The sequence below is a fragment of the Chelonus insularis genome, unplaced genomic scaffold, assembly GCF_013357705.1.
Source record: "Chelonus insularis isolate UGA/USDA-ARS -01 unplaced genomic scaffold, ASM1335770v1 contig_93_pilon, whole genome shotgun sequence".
Classification (NCBI taxonomy): Eukaryota; Metazoa; Arthropoda; class Insecta; order Hymenoptera; family Braconidae; genus Chelonus; species Chelonus insularis.
Window position 1 is genome coordinate 982,083 of NW_023276782.1, and position 23,072 is coordinate 1,005,154.

At 30.0% G+C, this 23,072-nt stretch overlaps 4 protein-coding genes across 4 annotated transcripts in view; 3 read left to right on the forward strand and 1 right to left on the reverse strand.

Moving 5' to 3' along the window:
• The window catches only part of LOC118072429 (protein artichoke-like), a 56,732-nt gene that overhangs the window by 9,820 nt on the left and 23,840 nt on the right, over positions 1-23,072 (reverse strand). The gene's annotated exons all lie outside the window — the stretch shown is intronic.
• Positions 12,796-14,662, forward strand: LOC118072431 (alpha-glucosidase-like). The gene has a single exon (XM_035092304.1). The coding sequence runs from the start codon at positions 12,814-12,816 to the stop codon at positions 14,524-14,526; it is 1,713 nt and encodes a 570-aa protein (XP_034948195.1). The 5' UTR covers positions 12,796-12,813; the 3' UTR covers positions 14,527-14,662.
• On the forward strand, positions 18,849-20,635 carry LOC118072433 (alpha-glucosidase-like). The gene has a single exon (XM_035092307.1). It carries the CDS (start codon positions 18,879-18,881, stop codon positions 20,574-20,576), a length of 1,698 nt encoding a protein of 565 aa, XP_034948198.1. The 5' UTR covers positions 18,849-18,878; the 3' UTR covers positions 20,577-20,635.
• On the forward strand, positions 21,193-23,022 carry LOC118072430 (maltase 1-like). The gene has a single exon (XM_035092303.1). It carries the CDS (start codon positions 21,217-21,219, stop codon positions 22,951-22,953), a length of 1,737 nt encoding a protein of 578 aa, XP_034948194.1. The 5' UTR covers positions 21,193-21,216; the 3' UTR covers positions 22,954-23,022.

Genomic DNA, 23,072 nt, shown 5'->3' on the forward strand with positions numbered 1-23,072 from the left:
TCTACGAATCTTTGTCACGAAACTTTGAACAAAAAAAAAGAAGAAAGAAAGAAAAAAAACGAACATTTAAGTGCAATACAATTATCAAGAAACTTTTCTATCGACTTGCTGCATTTTCGCTGATGTAAAAGTTCGTGAAGCGATTGCGTATCAGATCACTGAGCCGTTTTAAAATCTGACAATCCCTCGACAACTTTATCTCTGTATTTTTCACAATGAACATCTCCCTCTTGTCATAATTCATCATTCATTAAAACTCTGACGGAAAATACAAACTATTCTTCTTTGGAGAATATTGTGCTGTATCTCTTGGTATAAATATCATGTTATTTGACGACAACTATTCGAACGATTTCATTACACTTGATAGACAAAAAAGAAATGTAGCTTTGTAATTTATAATAAAACTCATGACACTTCAAAACTATTGGAAAGTTTGCGAAAGTTGATTAAAAGATTAAAGAGATTCTAGATGTTTACAATTTTCTTGAAGAAAAAAACATATTTAGTATACTTTGTTAACACAAAGATAATAAGATTATTTGTTTAAGGATGTTCAAATAAAAAAATATTTTTCCTCATTTTCTTCTTCAAAAATAGATTATTTTTTTCGTTCTTTTTTTAAATAAAAAAGTTTCTTTTCTTACTTAGACTTTTATGAACTACAAAGAAGACTTTGTGGGATACATAAAAATGAAGATAACGAAAAAAATATTCCATAAAGTTGAAATAAAAAAAATTTTAGATAATTTGAAAATGTTTGCACAAACGCAATAAAACGTCGGCACAACTTTCTTTTGAATCCTCGAGATGACTTGCAAACTATTGGAATTCTTCGTTTGAAGCCACGAAGTAGTCTAGTGGGTCAGTGAAGCTAAGAATATCCAAAAAAAACGTTGATGAATAAAATATATAAATTCTTATTAAATATTATTTATCTATTTATTTATTTATTAAATGCATGTTATAATTTTTCATATAAAGCTAAAAAGCTTTTCCACATGGCAAGCATTTTGAAAAAATACATAAATGATTCAACTTCCGGCAATCTTTTTTTATTTTGTATGAGAATCTGTCTTGGATTTACTATAAAAGATGAAAGTAATAAAAAATTCAAAAGCTATAAATTTTTTTCTGACAAGTATTTTATTTTACCCTAGAGGGAGAAGACTAATCTTGCATACAACCATATGATGGTTGCCATGTTGTTTAAAGTACAACAATCAAAATACAAACAAAAATATTTTTATTTTATGTGCATCAACGTTATACCTTTCTTGACTAAGAGGTAGGTACGTTAAAGCATGATTTATATGCGATCCAAGCATCATGAGTATGATTTATATGCAGAACAGTAAGTGGAATTGTGAAAAAAGTTTTGTGGCCAGCTAGAGCAAGTTCTGGATGAAAGAGTAATTAATAAATTACTTTTAGTATTCTTTACAAGTGAGAAAGTTTGTGCTGAATGTAACAAAAAAAAAATATTGTAATGAAAAAAAATGTAATAATGTAACAAAAGAAATTTTGATAGTTAGTACTTCTAGAATTTCAGAATGTCAATTATTGAATCAATCAACTAAATAAAAAAATTCAAAACGATTGAATTTCCTCACCAAATACCCATGCGGATTGAACAAATAACAGGTGAGGAAAAGTCGTTGGGTCACAAATAAAAAAAAAAAATCCCTACTGATGGAATTCGAGTTTCCAACTTCTCTGGACATTCTTCAGAATCAATTCAGTGTATTTTCGAGGAGAAAAGAAGGATATTACACCCTTAGGTACATCTTTTTATTTCCTACATATTTTCCAAGATTGAATGCAAAGTGTCCTATGTAAAAAAATAATTGAATCCATGATTGCAAAAGAGAGATTGCAAATATTCTTCTACACAGAATTTTCGGTTTAGTTTGTTATTATTACCTTCGTGACTAATTTTTAAAATAATTTTTTTCTTTTTCAAAAATCTTTCTGCTATTATTTTAAAATACTTTGGGTGGTTAAATATATATTTTAAAAAACAGCAGAACTTGGCACAATATTGTAGATAATTTTTTTTCTAATTTTTTTTTTGAATATAACTAAAATTTATGAAAAATTTTTAATTATTTATCTACTTATCTGTTTTAGCATGTTTTAGTCAAATATTATAGATGGAAAGTTATTATTTAAGGCATTTTTATATAATATTAACATTCCCTAAAAAAATTTATTACTTCAGTAGAAAATATTTAAAATCCTAGCAAATATTTTCCTAATTATATTCAGTTGGTACTGAATAAATATTTGCAATATAATATATTTGCTTAATTTAACTACAAAGATAATTAATTTAGGTAGACTTTCACAGAATATCAGCATCTATGAATTTAACATCGAATTGAAGTTAAAAATTATTGACACATACAAAATAATAAAAATAACCTTTTAGCTTCCTATCTATACAGGAATTAGAATTGATGTATCTATTCATTATTTATCAATAATTTTTGATGCATTGATAAACTTAATTTTTCATTAAAAATATTTTCCAGTAAATTTATTCCATTTAATTTTATGATAAAAAATGCTTCAAGAGTATACTTGGCTGTTTTATTTTATATTTTTTTTTTTTTGCATGTCATACTACTTATGATCAAAAATATTCATCAAATATGTAAGCTGACAGCCTTATAACTCTTCTATATTTCATTTTCATTACTACTTGAGACTGACAAAAGGTAGGATGAGCAAAAACCCGTGGTTACGTTCACGTCACTTGACTACATTGTAGGTTGTAAAATAAAACAGTAAAGGAGCTTTTTTACGGCTATTTTATAACCTTTTCGCTTTCAGAAAATACACCCAACCGTAAATGAGCGACAACTTTTCTCTCTGCCAACTTTTTCGTATAATCGAAGTCGGAGCAGTCATGAGATAGAATCTGAATAGCAAATACAAAATAAAAAAATATTTATTTAAATTATTAAAAATAGGAAAGAAGTTTTAAATCAATTTGAATATTATTTTATTAATATTTTCATATTTTTTTTAGGGAAAGAAACAACCCTGGCAGGCATCAAGTGTTGTGGATTCCCGTCGAATACGAATATCGTGATCGAATCGACGCATTTTTCAACGTAATTTACGTAAGGTGACATTTATTCGGAGATTATTAAAGTGACAAGAGGGTATGAAAGGTGAAGAGGGGAACTAAAAATTCAGAATTAAGTGTCCTGGAAAAATAAAATCAAATTTTTGCAGAAAATGTAAATCAAATAGTTTTTTTGCGGAGATGAATTTTTTACGAATATTAGTTTTGAGGATATTTTTGCCAGAATTTGTTTGAGATATTTTTGATGGGGATGAAAATAGATGGAGTCTAACATTAGACCATTAGTCCAGTCAGGGTGGCAAATAGAAATCGGGGAATAAAAAATTGAACCTTCCATTTTGAACCAAGGTTTTTTTTAATGTAAAATTACACGGGGATTCTGAAAAATCATTCACAGACAAAGATGTGTAAATATCGATAAATTCTGAAAAAAAAATTTTAAATAAAAGTTTTTAATTGGCAATACAGAATTTACGATATAGGAGAAAAAGAATAATGATCGAATTTTTCGATATCATGTTAATAAATCCAAAATAGGAGGTTCGATTTGCTGATTAGATTGCACTCTTACTGGACTACATGAATGATTTGGACTAACACAGTGTTGGATCAGGAATCAGCTGATTCCTAGGAGTGGACTCCATGTGCTTTCCTTCATCCTGCTGAGAGGAGAGTTTACAATTGAAGATTTCTTCAACAATTAACTGCTTGAAAATATATTAAACAATATCAAATAAATAAAAAATGATAAATTAATTCCAACGATAAATAATCATAAAATTTAATTTTATATCTAAGGAGCTAATTGTTGTAAAAGCTATAAAAATCACCTTCGTCATGGTCATTTTTAGGGTACATATTAATTAATGAACTTATGAAATATTTTTTATTTAATTCAACAGAGCGTTGATATGCCATGACCTGATTAAGTAAAATAAACTGACATAAAAAAAATCAATACAACAAATATTTTATTTACAAAAGCTATAACTATGATATTTATTTATTTTTTTTCGTAAAACAAATTTATTTTACATCACCCCATTAGCTTTCGTTATGCTCGTTATTTTAATTAACTGTAATGTCCACGCCATTGTATCAATGTGGTGTTTTTTTCTCTCATGTTCGAACCATCATATGCGCTGGGACAAGCTTTCAACTTTAATGATAGACTGTTGGTTAAAGTAATAAAACTATCCTATGCAGCAACGTCGAAATAGTTGTTGTTAGTGACACTGCATCGTACGTTGTACGTTAACGACCTATCTCACACGAGAGGGTATTAGTAAAGCCTGTTGACGACGTAAACGTTAAAAGAGAGGACTGTGCATGAAATAAAAAGAATAATAAAAAGTTAAAAAACGATTGTGGGACAAGTCCTAAAAATACGACAATCTAACTGTGAGGTGAATCGATTTCAGTTAGCCGTTAAAGTGTGAAAGGGGAGTTGATTATGACCCTTGTACTACGGTTCTAGACTTCATTTATATTAAACATATATTCTTTACGATTTTTATATTGAATATTCATTATCCTTGCCCTCAATATTTTTACTATTATCATTCAATCTTTTATTTTCAGGAAATCTTTATTCATTGAAATATCAATCCTTCAATAGGTTCTAGTCGTTTTAATACATTGGAAATACCGAACTTTCCAATTGACTTGATTTAATGAATTGGTTTAATAGTTAATTTGATCTTTATTGGATAAAAAATAGTAATTAAGACTTTTAAAGAATTTTATTAATAGTTTGATCTTCTTAAAAAAATTTCTGAAAGGTCCTTTTTAATGAAAAATTATTTAAAATCCATTCCCTTACCCTTAATTTAATTTTTATAGATGATAAATACTGATCTAAATGCAAATAAAATTCTAGGATTAAAATTAGGACACAGTCCCATGATTTATAAAACATCTGAAATTTCAGCAAGGTATTTTATGAATGGGTAAGCAGTACGAGTATCATTTACGCAATATGCATTTCACATTACAAAGCTTTTGTATTTTATTTTTTTTTTTATATATTTATATATAAAAAGCTTTTTATTATCTGACTGCTTTTTGTTTAATTTATATTTTTTCATGTAAATTATAATATTTTTTATTCGTTAAATGTTAAATTAAATTACGTTATACAGTTCAGAAAATAAATTTATTTCCCTAGAAAATTTTCTTCATCTCCACAAATGCACTGTACTTTGTTAAAACTTAATTGCAAACATATATTTTGTATATCATAATGCATCCTGTGGTCGCTAATGACCTTAGCTGCTAAAGCGACCTAAACTCTTTATACAACAACAAAAAAAAAGAAGACAAAAGAAAAAATTTGCATTTCTGCTATTCGTTGAATGGAATCTTGCCCCATTTTTTCTATTCTTTCGAGTCGCCTACATATGCAGGGTGTTTTTTTTTTATTTTTAGATTCAATTGAATATAACTAAATTTTTCAGATTGTTTGATAAGCTTTTAATTCTCTCTCAAAAGAATTTTGTCATCTCGAACCAACTAATTATTTCTCAACAAATGAGCGAGATAAAGTAAGACTAAAATAAACAATTTCATATCCCCTGGTTTTTAATATTCACTCGAGGCTCAGACATTAATTTTTTTTACGATGAAAATGAAAAAAATTTTTTTTTTAATATCTAAGTGCGAAAAAGCGGATGTAAAGGATAGTTGACGAGTGTTATTGATGTTAAAACTTTTTTTCTGTGAATAAAAATATTATAATAGTCATATTGATGCTTTAAAGTAATGTAATATCGATAAACTCACATGGTAATCAATTATAGGTATCTCAAATGATAGGTTGAATTGCAAAAAAGTGAAACGACCAAGAGTTTTACTATACTTCAAAGACCAAATTAGTTCCTTTGAAAGATATGCGAATTTTACTTCGTTAAAGAGGTATGAAGCAAAATGTGCAGGTTCAAATCAGCAAAAGTTGATTTCTTTTAATCCTAATTAACTAAATTACTTATTGACCCTTTTTTTTTGCACGAGGACTGGAGTATAATAACTGCATAAAAACATATTAATAAAAAAAAAATGGAATAGAAACATTATTTCTACAGGGGGGAAAAAATTTAAAGGATAAATTCCACGTAGAATGTAATTAATCATAGTAGATAAGGCATGTAAAAATGTAGTTAGTTTTTTATATTGAAAAAATACGTGATGTGTACCCTATTTAGCTGAAAAAGCATCTCACATAATAATATGAGAATTCTTTCTGTAAAAAGCTCAGGCGGATAGCTGCACGTAGAGTAGCTAAAAATCCGAGTCATTAACTTTGGTACGAATAAAATATGTATACTAAGCAACCACAGAAATGCGTGCGTAGACTAAGCACCAAGACTAGTACAAATAAGAGAGAAAATAGGAGAAAGGGTATAAGGTTTTAGAACCAGCCGGTGGCCCATTTTAATTATAGCTTCACTCGCCAGCACTCATTCTATTTCTTTTCCCTCATTCTCCAACCCTCTAACCCAACCCATTTGCGTTGCTAACTCTTTCAAGTGTCGCACGCCATTACATACAAGATTATTTTTACTAATTATTTTAACAACTTACGCTTGAAACTGAAAAGAGTTATATGTGACTCTAAAATAAATCGTCTCTACTGCTGCAGTTTTATGCAATTAATGCAAGGATTATCAGAAAAAATATCTACGTGCTTTTAATAATGTTTCAGTTATTAAATGACGCCCTTGACAGCTCTTTAGATAGAAAATCCAATAAAAAACACCATTTTTAATTACAATCATTGTATTATAAAAGAGATTTTAATGACTGAAAGTTACTTAAAAGATATTGACATAATCACTTTGTTCTTTATTACGTACATTCAGTAGCTTAATTAAGATGTCTAAAAATAAGTTAATTTTATTCAAGAAAATTATATAACGAGATGTGTTTTTTTTTATTCCATTTTTTGAGCTTTAAATAATTGGTTCAATTTCTTCAATTATATCTCACAATCCTACTCTACCAGAAACAAGTTGCTAACATCGGAGTTAGGTGTAGATGGATACCCAATTGGTAACTTGTAGGTAACAAGTTAGCTTGTTCATAATAATCAACAATAAAATATTCTCTAAGTCTTCCATTAACTCTTGGGGTTGATTATTTACTTATGCTTCAGTTAAGAAATTGAGTAATAGAATAATAAAACGTCAATACAGTCAGCTTTAATGTCAATGACAAAGCATCTTATTTAGTGATGCCATTTCGATAATTATTAACGATTAATTAAATCTAGAAAGAAATAATATTGGAGATATTGATCGACTTGAGTTACACAGTTTATTTACGTATTATGAATATGAAATATGAGGAAGAGTGTAAGATGTAGCATTTATTCACATGTATTCTGAATGCATGTGTGCTAGAGAAGTCTTAAAAGGAAGTACCAGCAACCCAGTAGGTATGTAGAATAAATAGCAAACGTAATAGCATAATTTTATACCAGTCTAGTCATCACTGCTGTATCTTAATTCCCTTCTTGGTATCCTCTTGGCATTAGTACAACCTAGGCACAAGTGATACAGCTTCAGAATGAAGTGCCACTATGATTCTGAGGAAAATCTCTGTTGGATTCCATTGCAGTAATGCGCTTACAAACACGTTAGATCTTTACTGCAAATCGTAGTGTTTCATTTTAAGGCATTGAGAGTGTTTTAATATGTCCCCGCATGAATAAAGGTCGTTCTCCAAACATCTCCCGAATGTTCCCCGACGTTCCCTTCGTGGGACCATGGGGAACAAAATATTTTTTTTCTTTGCTACAGCATGATAACTTAGTTTTCTGCTGATAACGCAGGATCTATGAGGCCTGTACGGACAAATAAGCATATCGATGGATTCGTGAGAATGAGATCTTTTTATTGCAATAGTTAAAATTATGATTGGAGCATAATTGATGCTAAAATTAAAGCAAGTTCTGATTTTACCCCATTTTAGGGGTGAAAAAATTGACTTTTCATAAGTTTGACCCGATTCCGCATTTCTACGCTTTGAGACGAAGAGAATAAGTCCTCGATCATCAAAAACGGACAACTTTGATTTTTCGACCCAAAAAAATGGCAAGTGGTACCCCTTTCCATTTTTTTGGGTCAAAAAATAAAAGTACTCCGATTTTCAAGTTTGACCACTCATTCTCTTCGTCTTAATGCGTAGAAATGCGGAATCCAGGCACCGCCCGGAAAAATTTACTTTAACACCCTCAAAATGGGGTAAAACTGGATACACATTAAAACTCATCATCCCCTTCACTTTAAACCCTTATAACTTATGAACGGACGGTCCAATAATCATTTTTAGGGACGTTTTAAAAACCTAAAAATCTGAGCTATCTAACGATATCCATAGATTTACTGGAAAAAATTTCTTTCACCCTTAAAATCGCTAGAATATAAAAAAAAATCACATTTTTCTGAGAGTTTGCCAACTATTTTAGCAATTTTGAGGGTGAAATAAATTTTTTAAATCTTCTTTATGGATATGTATCTTTAACTTAGATTTCGAAGTTTCTAAATACATCCTTAAAATCATCATTCGATAACTTGTATAAGAGTTATAAGGATTTAAAGTCGGAGTAAGGGTAAAAAAATGATCTACTTTCGACTTCGGATCTTCATAACTCGTGGAAAAATTATCAGACGATGATTTTAAGGATGTATTTAGAAACTTCGAGTCTAAGTTAAAGATACATATCCATAAAGAAGATTTAAAAAATTTATTTCACCCTCAAAATTGCTAAAATAGTTGGCAAACTCTCAGAAAAATGTGATTTTTTTTTATATTCTAGCGATTTTAAGGGTGAAAGAAATTTTTTCCAGTAAATCTATGGATATCGTTAGATAGCTCAGATTTTTAGGTTTTTAAAACGTCCCTAAAAATGATTATTGGACCGTCCGTTCATAAGTTATAAGGGTTTAAAGTGAAGGGGATGATGAGTTTTAATGTGTATCCAGTTTTACCCCATTTTGAGGGTGTTAAAGTAAATTTTTCCGGGCGGTGCCTGGATTCCGCATTTCTACGCATTAAGACGAAGAGAATGAGTGGTCAAACTTGAAAATCGGAGTACTTTTATTTTTTGACCCAAAAAAATGGAAAGGGGTACCACTTGCCATTTTTTTGGGTCGAAAAATCAAAGTTGTCCGTTTTTGATGATCGAGGACTTATTCTCTTCGTCTCAAAGCGTAGAAATGCGGAATCGGGTCAAACTTATGAAAAGTCAATTTTTTCACCCCTAAAATGGGGTAAAATCAGAACTTGCTTTAATTTTAGCATCAATTATGCTCCAATCATAATTTTAACTATTGCAATAAAAAGATCTCATTCTCACGAATCCATCGATATGCTTATTTGTCCGTACAGGCCTCATAGATCCTGCGTTATCAGCAGAAAACTAAGTTATCATGCTGTAGCAACGACAAAAATATTTTTGCCACATTCCTACATTTTTATTGATGTATTGAAATAAAACATTTTTAAATTCGAGGTTTACAGTGTTAACAACTGGTAGTGATTTTCTTTCAGAGCCACGGACATGGAGATGATATTGCAAGTCAACACAATCAGTATAAGGAATATTGATGAGTAAGGTAAATAAATATACCAGATAAAACAAGGCTGAGTGATCAAATTTAAAAGTAATTTATAAAAATTTGAAGATGTAACAAGCAGAAGCAATCTCTGCGTTATTTGACACGTGCGTGACATTTACTAACGAGTCCTGTTACCCAGCCTACTATCTGCGTTTCGTTCCACTTTTCCTAAATTTTCAGAGGTGAAAAATGGAACTCACTAATCAATCTTTTCTGGTCAGGTTTTACAATCGTTCGACAAACTAACTTTTTCGAGAGTTTAAATGGCCTCGTTAGATTTCAAAAACAAGGTTACACTGTAATTGTTACAGTAATAATGAAGTTTAATGGTTTATTCGAGTATTTATTATCGATAATAGAATTATGGTAATTCTTTTAGTCTAGGATTAATTATTGTTTGTTCAAAATAGCCATTAATCCAGTAGCAAAAGATTACATTGTTATTACGAGATTAAGGATTAAAGCGAGTTGCATTATTTTGCGTAAATCTATTCTAGATTATTAAACATAATTGAAATAATTACACTAATACTCGCTTTTATAACTCTTAAAAAATAAAACAGTGCAAATCACTGCGAATATTCACTTCATTTAAAATTTTTTTTCTCAACATTTATTATTTAAATTAAATTGATTTTAGTAAATATTCATTTATAATGGTCTGAAAAATGAGAAAAATGTGATAAATTTTATGCTAATGACTTTCATATTTGTCCACAATAAATAAAAAAAAATGAACTCTATATTATTTATTATTATTAAACAACTCTTATTCAGTTGAAATAAAATTATTGTAATTTAAACATTAACTCCTCTGTTATTTATCACTTAGTATGATTAATAGTAAATTCCAGTTTAGTAATATTCTTGAGAATAATTTTTTAAATTTTTTATATCGATAATAAAACTGATAATTAATTTTTTTTGCCCTCATTACAAATTTTCCATTATTTGTCTTTCCATATAAATTGATAATGTATCAATCCAAGGAATAAATGTGCAGTTATCGTATTGTTTTGACTAAAGACCTTCAGATAAAAGTTATCAAAAGACAACTATACTTTGGTGGAAAAATACGTGTGACATAAACATTGGAGGTAGGTAACTCTAAGATCATCACTACTGTTGTAATATCCGATTTTCTTTAGATTGCTTGAAAAATAGTCAAGGATGCTTTTGTGAACCATACTGTGGTAAAACTGCTTTTAACGAGTTTTCCCGTTTGTAGGATCATTCAAAGAGCTCGTGTTCGTATCATGCTTTCATTTTTACGAGGTCTACTTAACGTAAACCTTTTATAAAAAATGAAACTTTCCAGTTTTTATATGAGTACACGTTTCATGAATACGAATTTCGTTTTTCAATCATGTTAAGTATTATTTCAAATTTATTGCATCTCAATAAAGGATAAATTTTTTATTTTTAGGAAGTTTATTTAAAGATGTCGCAGTAATGAAATTATTTACACTAAATAAATAAATATTAAATGTTTGTTTTGATTTTTATTGAAGCTTCATATTCAAGTTGGATCAATAATTGAATTCAACGGTTGGATAAATTTTAAATGTCCAGTTATTATTTAAAATGAACACTCGAACTAATTTTAATACTAATTATAGAGTGAGGATAATTATGATTGTTCCAAAAGAAAAGTAATAAAAAATGACATTAAAATGAAATAATACAGCTAATGATTAAGAGCAATAAGAAATAATTTTCTGCATTAACATTTTTTGCATTTCAATGAATTGAAAGTTTTAAAAAAATTTATAAGATGGTCGAAAATTTTCCAATAACTGAATTTCATTATCTGATTTAAGAACACTGAAATTATTATCGTGATTATCATCAAGCTGTATTTATAGATAAAATTAGCAATTTGGAATTGTCTTCTATCTTAATCCATTAAGAATAATTTACATGTTTAATTACTTCGACAGTATTATACTTTTTCTATTAATGAAATAATAATTGCCTTACATTTCTCATTTTATGTTTACTTTAATTCACTAATAAGTAGAATAACATAAAAATGTTTTTGCAAAATTCAAGTACATTTTGAAACTTGTAATGAATAATGAAGATTAATAACAGAGGAAGTTAATTATACTCGTAAATTGCCAAGAACTTGGTAGGTAATAACTTAAATGAATCTCTGGAAAACCTTAGAAATTAAAATTGCAGATTATTTTTAAAATAATATACTTTTTCTTAATAAAATTTGCAAATGAGATAAAAAATAATATAGGCATTAATTATTTGCATAAGTATAAGCTTTTAATTTTATTTACTTAGATCACTTAACATGCATGAATGCTACCAAAATGCATGACGTTCTACCTTCATGTTTAATACATACATCTAATTACGGAAAAATTTCACTGAAGCTTCTTAATTGCAAAACGAAAGAGGAAACCAAAATATTTTCTCTACGAGTATTGGTTTAGTTTAGAAAACGATGTGAGAGAATAAAAAGAAGTAAAAGAAAACGACTCTCTCTCTACTGAGGAAAAAAGTTAGATTTAAGTCTCGCTATTTTCTCAGAAAAATGTGATTTTGAGATTGAAAGGATTTTTCCAATAGGAATCGGAGAGATATTTGTTACTCGAGCTAAACGTGTCAGAAAAAAGTCAAGAATCTAAGGAACACTTCAAGTGTGCCAGAAGTACCTCAACGTTCAATGCACAGTGATTGAATGCGTTCAAAATAATCTTTAATCTGTACAAGAAAGATTACTCTACATTTCATAAAGACAGAAAATCTCAATTTGTGATAAAAAAAAATATTTAACAATAATTTATATTCTCACTAAAAATACAAACATGTGTCTTTTTAATTGATTAAATTGTCTTGAATTAACTCATAATAACCCAATTAAAATTTATCTAATGTGTTCGCATGTTCAAAGTTACCCAAGGACTCTTACATCACTATTATTTGCTAGATAACTGAATTTAACACTAAAAACAATGATTGAGTTCATGCTTATGTACGCATGCGTTTTTTTTTTAATGTATTTGTTTACTAAGAGTTTATTTCTCTTTGCCTTGGTATGGTCTATATAAGTATTAGCAACAGATTAACCTAGAGTAGTTGAACAAAATGTTTCGTTGGATCGTAGTATGTATTTTGGTCTCAACAACAATCAGAGTTGATGCTGCACCTAAACCAACAAAAGAATGGTGGAAAGACAGTTTTATTTACCAAATATATCCTCGAAGTTTTATGGATAGTAATGGTGATGGTGTGGGCGATTTAAATGGTATAACGAGCAAACTTCAACATTTGATTGACTTAAATGTGAGTGCAATATGGTTGTCGCCAATATTCGAAAGTCCAATGGTAGATTTTGGGTATGATGTTTCAAATTTTACCAAGATTGATCCTATTTTTGGTACTATGAGTGATTTTACAAATTTAACAGCAACTGCTAAAGCTTTAGGATTAAAAGTTTTGCTAGATTTCGTGCCAAATCATACTTCCAATAAGCACCCTTGGTTTCTAAAAAGTGTTAAGAAGATTAAACCTTATGATGATTACTACATATGGATGGACGGCAAATTAGTAAATGGTACTAGTGAGCCACCCAATAATTGGTTGAGTGTATTTGGTGGCTCAGCTTGGGAATTTAATGAAGAGCGTAATCAATACTACCTCCATCAGTTTGCTGCTGGTCAACCAGATCTCAACTACCGAAGTGCCGCAGTTAATACAGAGATGGAAAAGATCTTGACTTTTTGGCTGGACCAAGGTGTCGATGGATTTAGAATCGATGCCATCAATTTTATGTTCGAGGATCCAAGGTATCTTGATGAACCCAGGAAATCAAATGCAGGAGTTGATGAGGATGATTACGAGGGTCTTGTACACATTTATACGAAAGATCTTACGGATACTTTTACTATATTAAAATCCTGGAGAAAACTTATTGATACTCATGGAAAAAAGGCACCCAAAGGTGAACCTAAGATCATTCTTACTGAAGCTTATACTCGTATGTCAGAAATAACAAAATATTATGAAGCTGGATCAGATGTTCCAATGAATTTTATGTTTATTGATCCTCTCAATAGATACTCTAGTACGATGGAATTCAAACGAAACATTGATGCATGGATGAATTTGGTACCAAAAGGTCACGTAGCAAATTGGGTAGTAGATAATCATGATAACCCTCGAGTTGGCAGTAGATATGGTGTACGAAGGTCTGACGAGCTTTCAATGCTCTCGGCAGTATTACCAGGAATTGGAATTATTTATTACGGTGATGAAATTGGGATGTTGGATAGAAACATGACCTGGAATGAAACTGTGGATCCTGCAGGTTGTAATTTAGGTCCTGAAAAATATCATTTAAAATCAAGAGATCCTGTTAGAACTCCATTTCAGTGGGATAATTCAACAAATGCTGGGTTCTCAACTGCTAACAAAACTTGGCTTCCTGTTCACGAAAATTATAAAACACTCAATTTAGCTGCTCAAAAGGCTGAACCAGTGTCGCATTATTCACTTTTCAAGAAACTTGTCGCTTTAAAGAAGATGCCTATCATGAAAACAGGATCTATGGAAGTGATTCTCGTCGGAGAAAATGTTCTTGGTGTAGTCCGGAGATTACCTGATATTCCTCCAGTTGTTTTACTAATAAACTTCTCAGAAACAACTGTTGTTGTTGATGCAAGAACTTGGATGAATATTCCCGAACAACTGACCGTTTATGCGTCCAGTGTTGGCTCGAATATTCCATCTGAAGTGACAATGGACACGACGGAAATTAATTTACCTGGAGCAGCCTCAGTTATTCTTTCTGGACCATGATTTTTTTATCTCGTTACTACTAATAAAATTTATTACTCTAGATTTATTTTTAGTTCAAAATGTAGAACAATGCATGGATAGAATCACAATACAACCTCTATTTTTGCCATAAATAAATACTATTATTTATCTATAATACTATTATTTAATTCAATTCTTGATATTAATAAAAAATACTTCAAAATATTATCAAATAAACCTATTAGTACTATTTCTAAAATTCTATTTTTTAGTTTATATGAAAATTACAATAAAAAGCATCCATTTCTCATCAAAATGTATCATATTTTATTCAATATTTTTTATTTATTGTCTATCGTGTGCTTTTAAAGATTATTGATTATATTACGAATAGAGAAACATTCATTTAGAATAAAGGTAATATAGCATTCTTTCATCAAAAATGCGATTGAATCATTTTAAAAGGAATATTTCCAACTTTCTAATGATATATGAATGATTGATATGATGGAAGTTTTCAAAGTTTTACAATAATTAAATTACGAGCACTATTAATTTAAAAAATTCATTGAAATGAATGAATAAATATTAAAACTAATCTTAATATTGTTTCACCTTAAGAAAATGTTTCTCTCCGTATTTCCATTTTCTGCTTTACCATTCAATATTTAAATAATCATTTAGAAGTTTCTAGTTAATGATAAAATCATTTAACATTTCTTCAACTTTAATAAAAATCTAAAGGGAATTTTATTTAAAATAAATTCTATATCTTTCAATATAATATTCTGAAAAATCAAGAAATAGAACAAAGGAAGTAATTATTTGATATGACTACTATTCTCCTTTTCTTTCCTACGTGATATCTTCTTTAGCTATTGGTACATACTTATTTGGACTTATCTATTCATGTAAATTTCTAACCAAAGGCAAAGCAAATTGCTTCCCTCTTGGCAACATAACATCTATAAAATTTCTGCCCCATTCGATACTTTCACTTCTTCAGATTGAAGAAATTCTCTTATCTAGCGAATTTATCTAAAAAGTTTCAAAGATAGCAGCAGCAGCATGATGATGGGCTAAGTGATTTAAACGTTATCGCAAATTCGGTCGTTTAGCGTATCCGAATCTCTTATAATCAAATCACTTGACATCAAAACCATTCTGGATATTTTTTTTATTAAAGCAGAACACTTTAAATAAATTGTATCACTTACACCAAATATCCATAAGATTAAACTTATACTTTATGATGAGAGAATTACATGGGATCGAAAAATGGAAAGGTTATTAGAGGCACGCGATGACCATCGGATAATTGGCTTTAGTCGTTTTGAAAGCTTTGCATAGTAGTGAGTAGAATGAATATCGACAACGCACAGTATTGCCTTCACCAGTTTGCATCACTAGGACACAACCAGACTCAAATTACCGCAGTGCGGCAGTCAATAGAGTAATGGGAAATTCTTTAATACTCTACTGCTTAATTTTTTTTTCAATAATAAAATACGTATTACAGTGACATCCTTAGGTAGAGTCGACATAAGAACCAGGATGAAATATTCTAGACTTAATATTCTCTGGTAATTGATCTTTAAGAGGAAATATCTGTCCACATGAAGCAGTTTAGCATTAGTCTAATGCTAATGATGATATTGATGGTGATTTAATAGTCATATTTCGATACACTTGATGCTTTTTTTTTCATAAAATTCATTTATATATGAAGATATATAATTTTAATAAAGTATGTCAGCTTTAATATGTCAATGAGTTCCAGTTTATTTTCATGTATTTCATATCTAAGTTTACTAGTGAGTGGTTGGTAAGATAAGAAAATGCTTCTGTTTTCTTTTCAGAATCGATACCAGACTGTCAATAGGCTTAAGATTACTGAACTGTTCTATTTTATGTAGTAAACAACTTGTAGTTTTATTCAATTTGATTTCCCTTATTTTTCCATTTTATTTACCCAATTGTGTTGAATTTATTCTCTTTTTCATTTCTAAAAGTATTTCTCTACAAGTAGTATAAAAATAAATGAATTAAATGTTATTGTCATCTTTAGAATTTAATAGATCAAAATGATGGAAAAGAATAATTAATTCACTTGTAATTTTAGCTTGGATCTTAAAAATGTAACTTGATAAGTTCAATACTTCATCTATTTTAGTATCATGAATATGAATAATTCATGTATCTTGATAGTTTTATCGATAATCAATTATATCTAAAGATATTCACATTTGAAAATTATTTCCAGCCTTTTGATTCTTGAGTACATATCTGCATCAAATCAGCAATAAAATGTGTCCTTTACGTTGATTCCCATTTTCAGCAAAGTCATCAATCGATCAAGTTTGAGGAGAACTTTAAATGGTACTTTGACTGATGGATCAATAGCATGCCAACATGCGTGTCAACTAATTGGGTCAACGGAAATCATGATAATCGTTGTGTATAACATCAAGATTTGGCACCAAACGTGCAAACCAACTATTTGATATTGACAAGTATTTCAGGTTGGATACAGAAGGAATAAAATTGGAATGAGAAATGCTTTTATATTTTCTAGTCAGACGGTGTGGATGGTACTGAACAGAAAGTATTATTGTAGATCGAGGAATTGTAGGAATTTTTTTTTTTCAACTGAACAATAATATAAATTCAAGATTTCCTTTAAATAATTCTAAATGTAACTTCTCATAAATTCTCATGCTACAAAAGCTCAAACTGAATGAATCAAAAAAGCAATAACCCGTCACATAATTTCATTTTTATAAAACATTTGAGTATTGGAGAATAGAATAAATGTAAAGAATAGATTGTTAAATGCTTGATACATGCATCATATGACAATAATTCTTGGTAGTTTACGATACATCTATTCTATCTTATACCAGTTGTTCTTTTGATTAATTTCAGTAATCACCTATCACAATTAATGTCGCCATATGGATGAACGTTGGAATATATACTATCTACATATTGAATATTTATTATGACGTTTCTTTTGACTGACGTGTTGATTGAACGAATGTCCATTTACCAGAATTATATCATTCATTACCACTGTATTTACGATCTTATTATTGCTTTTATCAAAGATGATGATTAATTGATCAACGTTTCATTTCCTAAATCAATTAATATTATTTTTTATGACTTCAATAATTATTTGGCAGAATAGAAAATGATTATCACTGTTAATAAATAAAATGATGTTGAACCTAGAATTATGCATGGATATCATTATTATAAAAGAATTTATCAAGACATTTGATAGGATTTTAATCTGATATAGATTATGATGAAATAGCAATCTATTATGATACGCATTATTAAATTTTTTAGAACAATGCATGTACTGGCCAGTAGCATTGATTTTTTCATTCAACCAACAGATATTGATATTTGAATTCCACGAAGGTCTTTTGAATTGAATTAATTGATAAAAGGTGAAATTTTAATTAAATCAAAAATAGAATTGAGTTTAATACCAAAATGTGTGCATTGCATAATTAAATATTTATTGGCAGAATAATAATAATAAAAATACAAATATGATCAGCTAAAATTGTTTTTATTTGAAATACAATTCTTTTAAGTGAAAAAAAATATCATTTTAAAATTTTGTTAATAATAAAGTTATTTTTTTTTTTATTTCAGTAGAGAATATTAACTTTTTACTTCTATAGAACTTATACAAGTTGAATAAATTTATAGACACTAGAAACGGTATTTTAATTCAACTAAAAGTTAATTGCAGTGCAACAATTATTTAGTAAGTTTTTTAAATTACTATTTATTCGATTTATTGCTACAAATTTTTTTGCATATAAAAAGCAGTATGACATAGTTTTGATATAACTTTTATAATTTACTCATTGATATCAAAAACTTTATCTTAATTTGAAAAAAAAAGTTAATTGCATCGCTAAGTTTAGTTACAAAATTATTTGTATTCTGCAAATAGCCTTTATTATCAAGTTGAGTGTGTGAGAATTTCTCAACTTGTGAGTAAATTCATCATATTGGATTGACGACCATATTTGATTGCTTCGAAAGTTTGATGCATTTTAGTGGAGTTCTTATCAAGAAGTATAATTTAGTTTCAAATACCAACGATTATACCTATAATTACTTGGTTTTGAACGATAATACAAGAGTATTTCATTTATGGTTACAAATTTAAATTTTTATTTGAGTTTTTTTACCTTTGTTTAATCTGCAAAGATTCCATGAAATAATAAATATCAAGATAACTTGGTCTTATCAGTCTGGGAGCATTCCTTCGAGTACTTGATTTTGATTAAAAACTTTTATAAACTCATTACGTGACAGGAGATATAAATGAGTGAAATTATAGAAGTAAGTCATAGTAAAGCGAAATGTCGAGAAAGTTAGTATTGTTGGTTGCTTTACTGCCCATTATTCAAGTATATTCAGCCAATGTAAATTGGTGGGAAGATACATTTATTTATCAAGTGTATCCACGGAGTTTTAAAGACAGTAACGGAGATGGAATTGGTGATTTAAACGGTATAACAAGTAAACTAGAGCATTTAAAAGCTCTAAATGTCAGTGGATTCTGGATTTCACCAATATTTGTAAGTCCTATGGTTGACTTTGGTTATGACATAGCTAATTTTACGGATATCGATCCAACTTTTGGAACTCTCAAGGACTTCAGTGCCCTTGTAGCAAAAGCAAAGTCATTGAATCTTAAAGTAATTTTAGATTTCGTGCCAAATCACAGTTCAGACAAACACCCTTGGTTTCAAAAGAGTATTCAAAGGATCAAACCCTTTGATGATTATTATGTTTGGAGGGACGCAAAGATGGTTAATGGAACACGACATCCACCTAATAACTGGTTAAGTGTTTTCCATGGATCAGGATGGACATGGAATGAACAACGTAAACAGTATTACTTCCATCAGTTCACCCCACAACAACCTGATCTCAATTACCGCAGCCCTGCACTATACCAAGCCATGAAAGACGTTTTAACATTCTGGACTGATCGAGGGGTGGATGGTTTTCGTGTTGACGCCATTATTCACGTTTTTGAAGATGCTAGATTTTTAGATGAACCTGCTATACCTAACACTGGACTTCCTGTAGGTCATTATGAGACACTTAATCATATTTATACCAGAAATCAAAATGAAACCTATACATTAGTGAATGATTGGAGAAAACATTTAGACTCTCGTCCGGGTGGCAAAAAAATTCTTATGACAGAAAGCTATACTGGATTACAAACATTGCCATCATCAATGAAATATTATACCGCAGGTGCTGATGTTCCTTTCAATTTCATGCTCATATCAAATTTAAACAATCGATCAACGCCATTAGATTTCAAACGTGCAATCGACGGTTGGTTAAATATCGTTCCTGCTGGATACCAAGCTAATTGGGTCGTGGATAATCATGATAATAATAGAGCAACTACTAGATTCGGTAGAAAAAGAGCTGATCAAATAATCATGCTGGCTGCTATTCTACCTGGCGTTGGTGTCATCTATTATGGGAATGAAATTGGTATGGAAGATACTTGGCTCTCATGGAATGAAACTGTAGATCCAGTAGGATGTAATGCTGGTCCTGAAAAATATTATCTTACTTCGAGAGATCCTGAAAGAACTCCAATGCAATGGAATAATTCCACCAGTGCTGGATTTTCTACCAATAAGACCACATGGCTACGTGTCAATCCTAATTATAAAACACTAAATTTAGCAGCTCAATTAAATGATAAATACTCTCATTACAGTGTTTTCAAAAGACTTGTTGACTTAAAAATGTCATCAAAAATAAAGAATGCATCTACTGAGGTGATTATTGTTGGAGAACATGTCCTGGGAGTACGTAGAAAATCGGGTAATGTTATAACTGCATTGCTCATCAACTTTAGAGATTTAACAATACCTGTTTATGCTGCGGGATGGATGAACTTGCCAGAAATCATGACTATTTATACTACTAATCATGAATGGATGATTCCCCCAGGATCTACATTAAATACTACACTTTTCAATATACCTCCATCTGGTAGTATTATTCTTCAATCAAATGGTTAATTATTGTCAATCAACAGATTTATTTACTAAAATTAAATAAATAAATGTAAAAGAAACAACTCATGTGTTATTTATATTAAATTGTTTAAACTTATCTGTGTTAGAAAATTTTATGATTGTATGATTGAATAAATGAACATTGAAAGTAATAATAAAAAATTTTTAATAAAGAAATTCAATGTCAATGAATGTTTGCCTTTTTTTGTAAATAAGAATTCAATGTAAAATAAAAGTTGATAATTAAATAAAATAATTTTGAATCTATTCATAAAAAACCACCTATAAAATATAATAACTGAAATGTATCTCGTGAAATTGAATAGCGTAATTAAAAATTCTTTTGTCATAATGAAAAAAAAAAAATATCCAAATTTTTTCTCGTATAAACCAAGATTAGAATTTTTTTATTTTCATAAAGTTTTTCATGAGCATTAATGGGTGAGTAATTCTATGAAAAGCGTTGAAATATTATTCGCATGACGGAAAAAAAAATATTTCTAAGAATATGAAAGAAAAATGAAGAATAATGAATTATTCATGACTATCCACAGATGTGCTTACATATCCATCATTTTCTCAGCTATTGTGGGTATAAGTATAAAAAGACTGGCAAACAATAAATACTCTAAGTACGCTTACAATGTTAAGTAAGTCAATATTCTTGTGCCTTGCGATTTCAATTTTGGATGGAGCCTCAGCTGCTCCTTCTGCACCACCTGGTCCTCCATCAAAACCATCCGAAATCGCTAGAGAATGGTGGCGAGATTCATTTATCTATCAAATTTACCCTAGAAGCTTCAAAGATAGCGATGGTGACGGAGTTGGAGACTTGAAAGGTATCATCAGTAAATTAGATCATTTCGTTGACCTAAATGTAAGTGCATTTTGGCTCTCACCTATTTTCAAGAGTCCAATGGTAGACTTTGGTTACGACATTGCCAACTTTACGGAAATTGATCCAATTTTCGGTACAATTGACGATTTTACTAAATTGACTGAAGAAGCTCACAAACGTGGCCTTAAAGTTATCCTCGATTGGGTTCCAAATCATAGCTCTGATGAACATCCTTGGTTTGCAAAAAGTGTTAAAAGGATAAAACCCTATGATGAATATTACGTCTGGAAGGATGCTAAAATAATCAATGGTACTCGGCACCCACCAAATAATTGGCTAAGCATCTTTTTAGGATCCGCTTGGGAATGGAATGAAGAACGTAAACAGTACTATTTACATCAGTTTGCACCTAAACAACCAGACCTTAATTTCCGCAGTCCAGCATTGAGGAAAGAAATGGAAGAAGCTTTATTATTCTGGGTCAATCGTGGGGCTGATGGCTATCGTATTGACTCAATAATATTTATGTATGAAGATGCACAATTCAGGGATGAGCCAGTCATTCCAAACAGTGGAAAACCAGCAGACGATCCTGGTAATCTTCGTCATATTTACACACAAGATTTGAATGAAACATACGATCTTCTTTTATCATGGAGAAAATTATTGGATTCTGTTGGTGGAGAAAAACGTATCATTATGTCTGAAGCCTATACATCTTTACCTAATATAATGAAATATTATAAGTATGGTTCTAATGTGCCCTTCAATTTCATGTTTGTGACTGGCTTGAATAATCGCTCAAGAGCAATCGATTTCAAGCGTAGTATTGATGGCTGGCTTAATAGTATTCCTAAAGGCGATTATATAGCTAATTGGGTAGTTGATAATCATGATAATCCACGAACTGCAACTCGATTTGGAACAGCAAGAGCTGATCAAACTTCAATGCTTGCTGCAATTCTTCCGGGGCTCGGTGTGATTTTTAATGGAGATGAAATTGGTATGGAAGGACTTGATATCCCATGGGACCAAACAGTTGATCCACAAGCTTGTTACGCTGGACCTGATAGATATAAGGCAGTTACACGTGACCCTGAAAGAACTCCTTATCAATGGGATAATACCTTGAGTGCTGGATTCTCAACTAATAAAACTACCTGGCTACCAGTTAATCCAAATTATAAAACACTCAATCTAGCTGAACAAAAAAGAGTACAGTCACCTACATCTCATTATCATATTCATAAAAAACTTATTGCACTGAAACAACATCCAGTTGCTAAAAGCGGAAGCACAGAAGTGATTTTAGTCACGGAAAATATTCTAGGTGTTGTACGCAGACTACCAAATGCATCACCACTTGTTTTATTGATCAATTTCTTAGACCAGCCAATTAAAGTAGATGCAAGTGCTTGGATGAATATTCCACAAGATATGACTGTTTATGTTGCTAGTAATAGTTCTGGCATTCCATTTGGAGTTCATTTAGATACTGCAGCACTCAATTTACCAGCCTCTGCCTCAGTAATTTTAACTTAATTGTTATTTATGTTACTATCTCTTGCTGTAGAAAAATGACGCAATAAAAAAAACATATGCATTACATAAGTGAATGTTTTTTTATTTTCTAACTGAACCTGAAATAAAATAACTTCCTC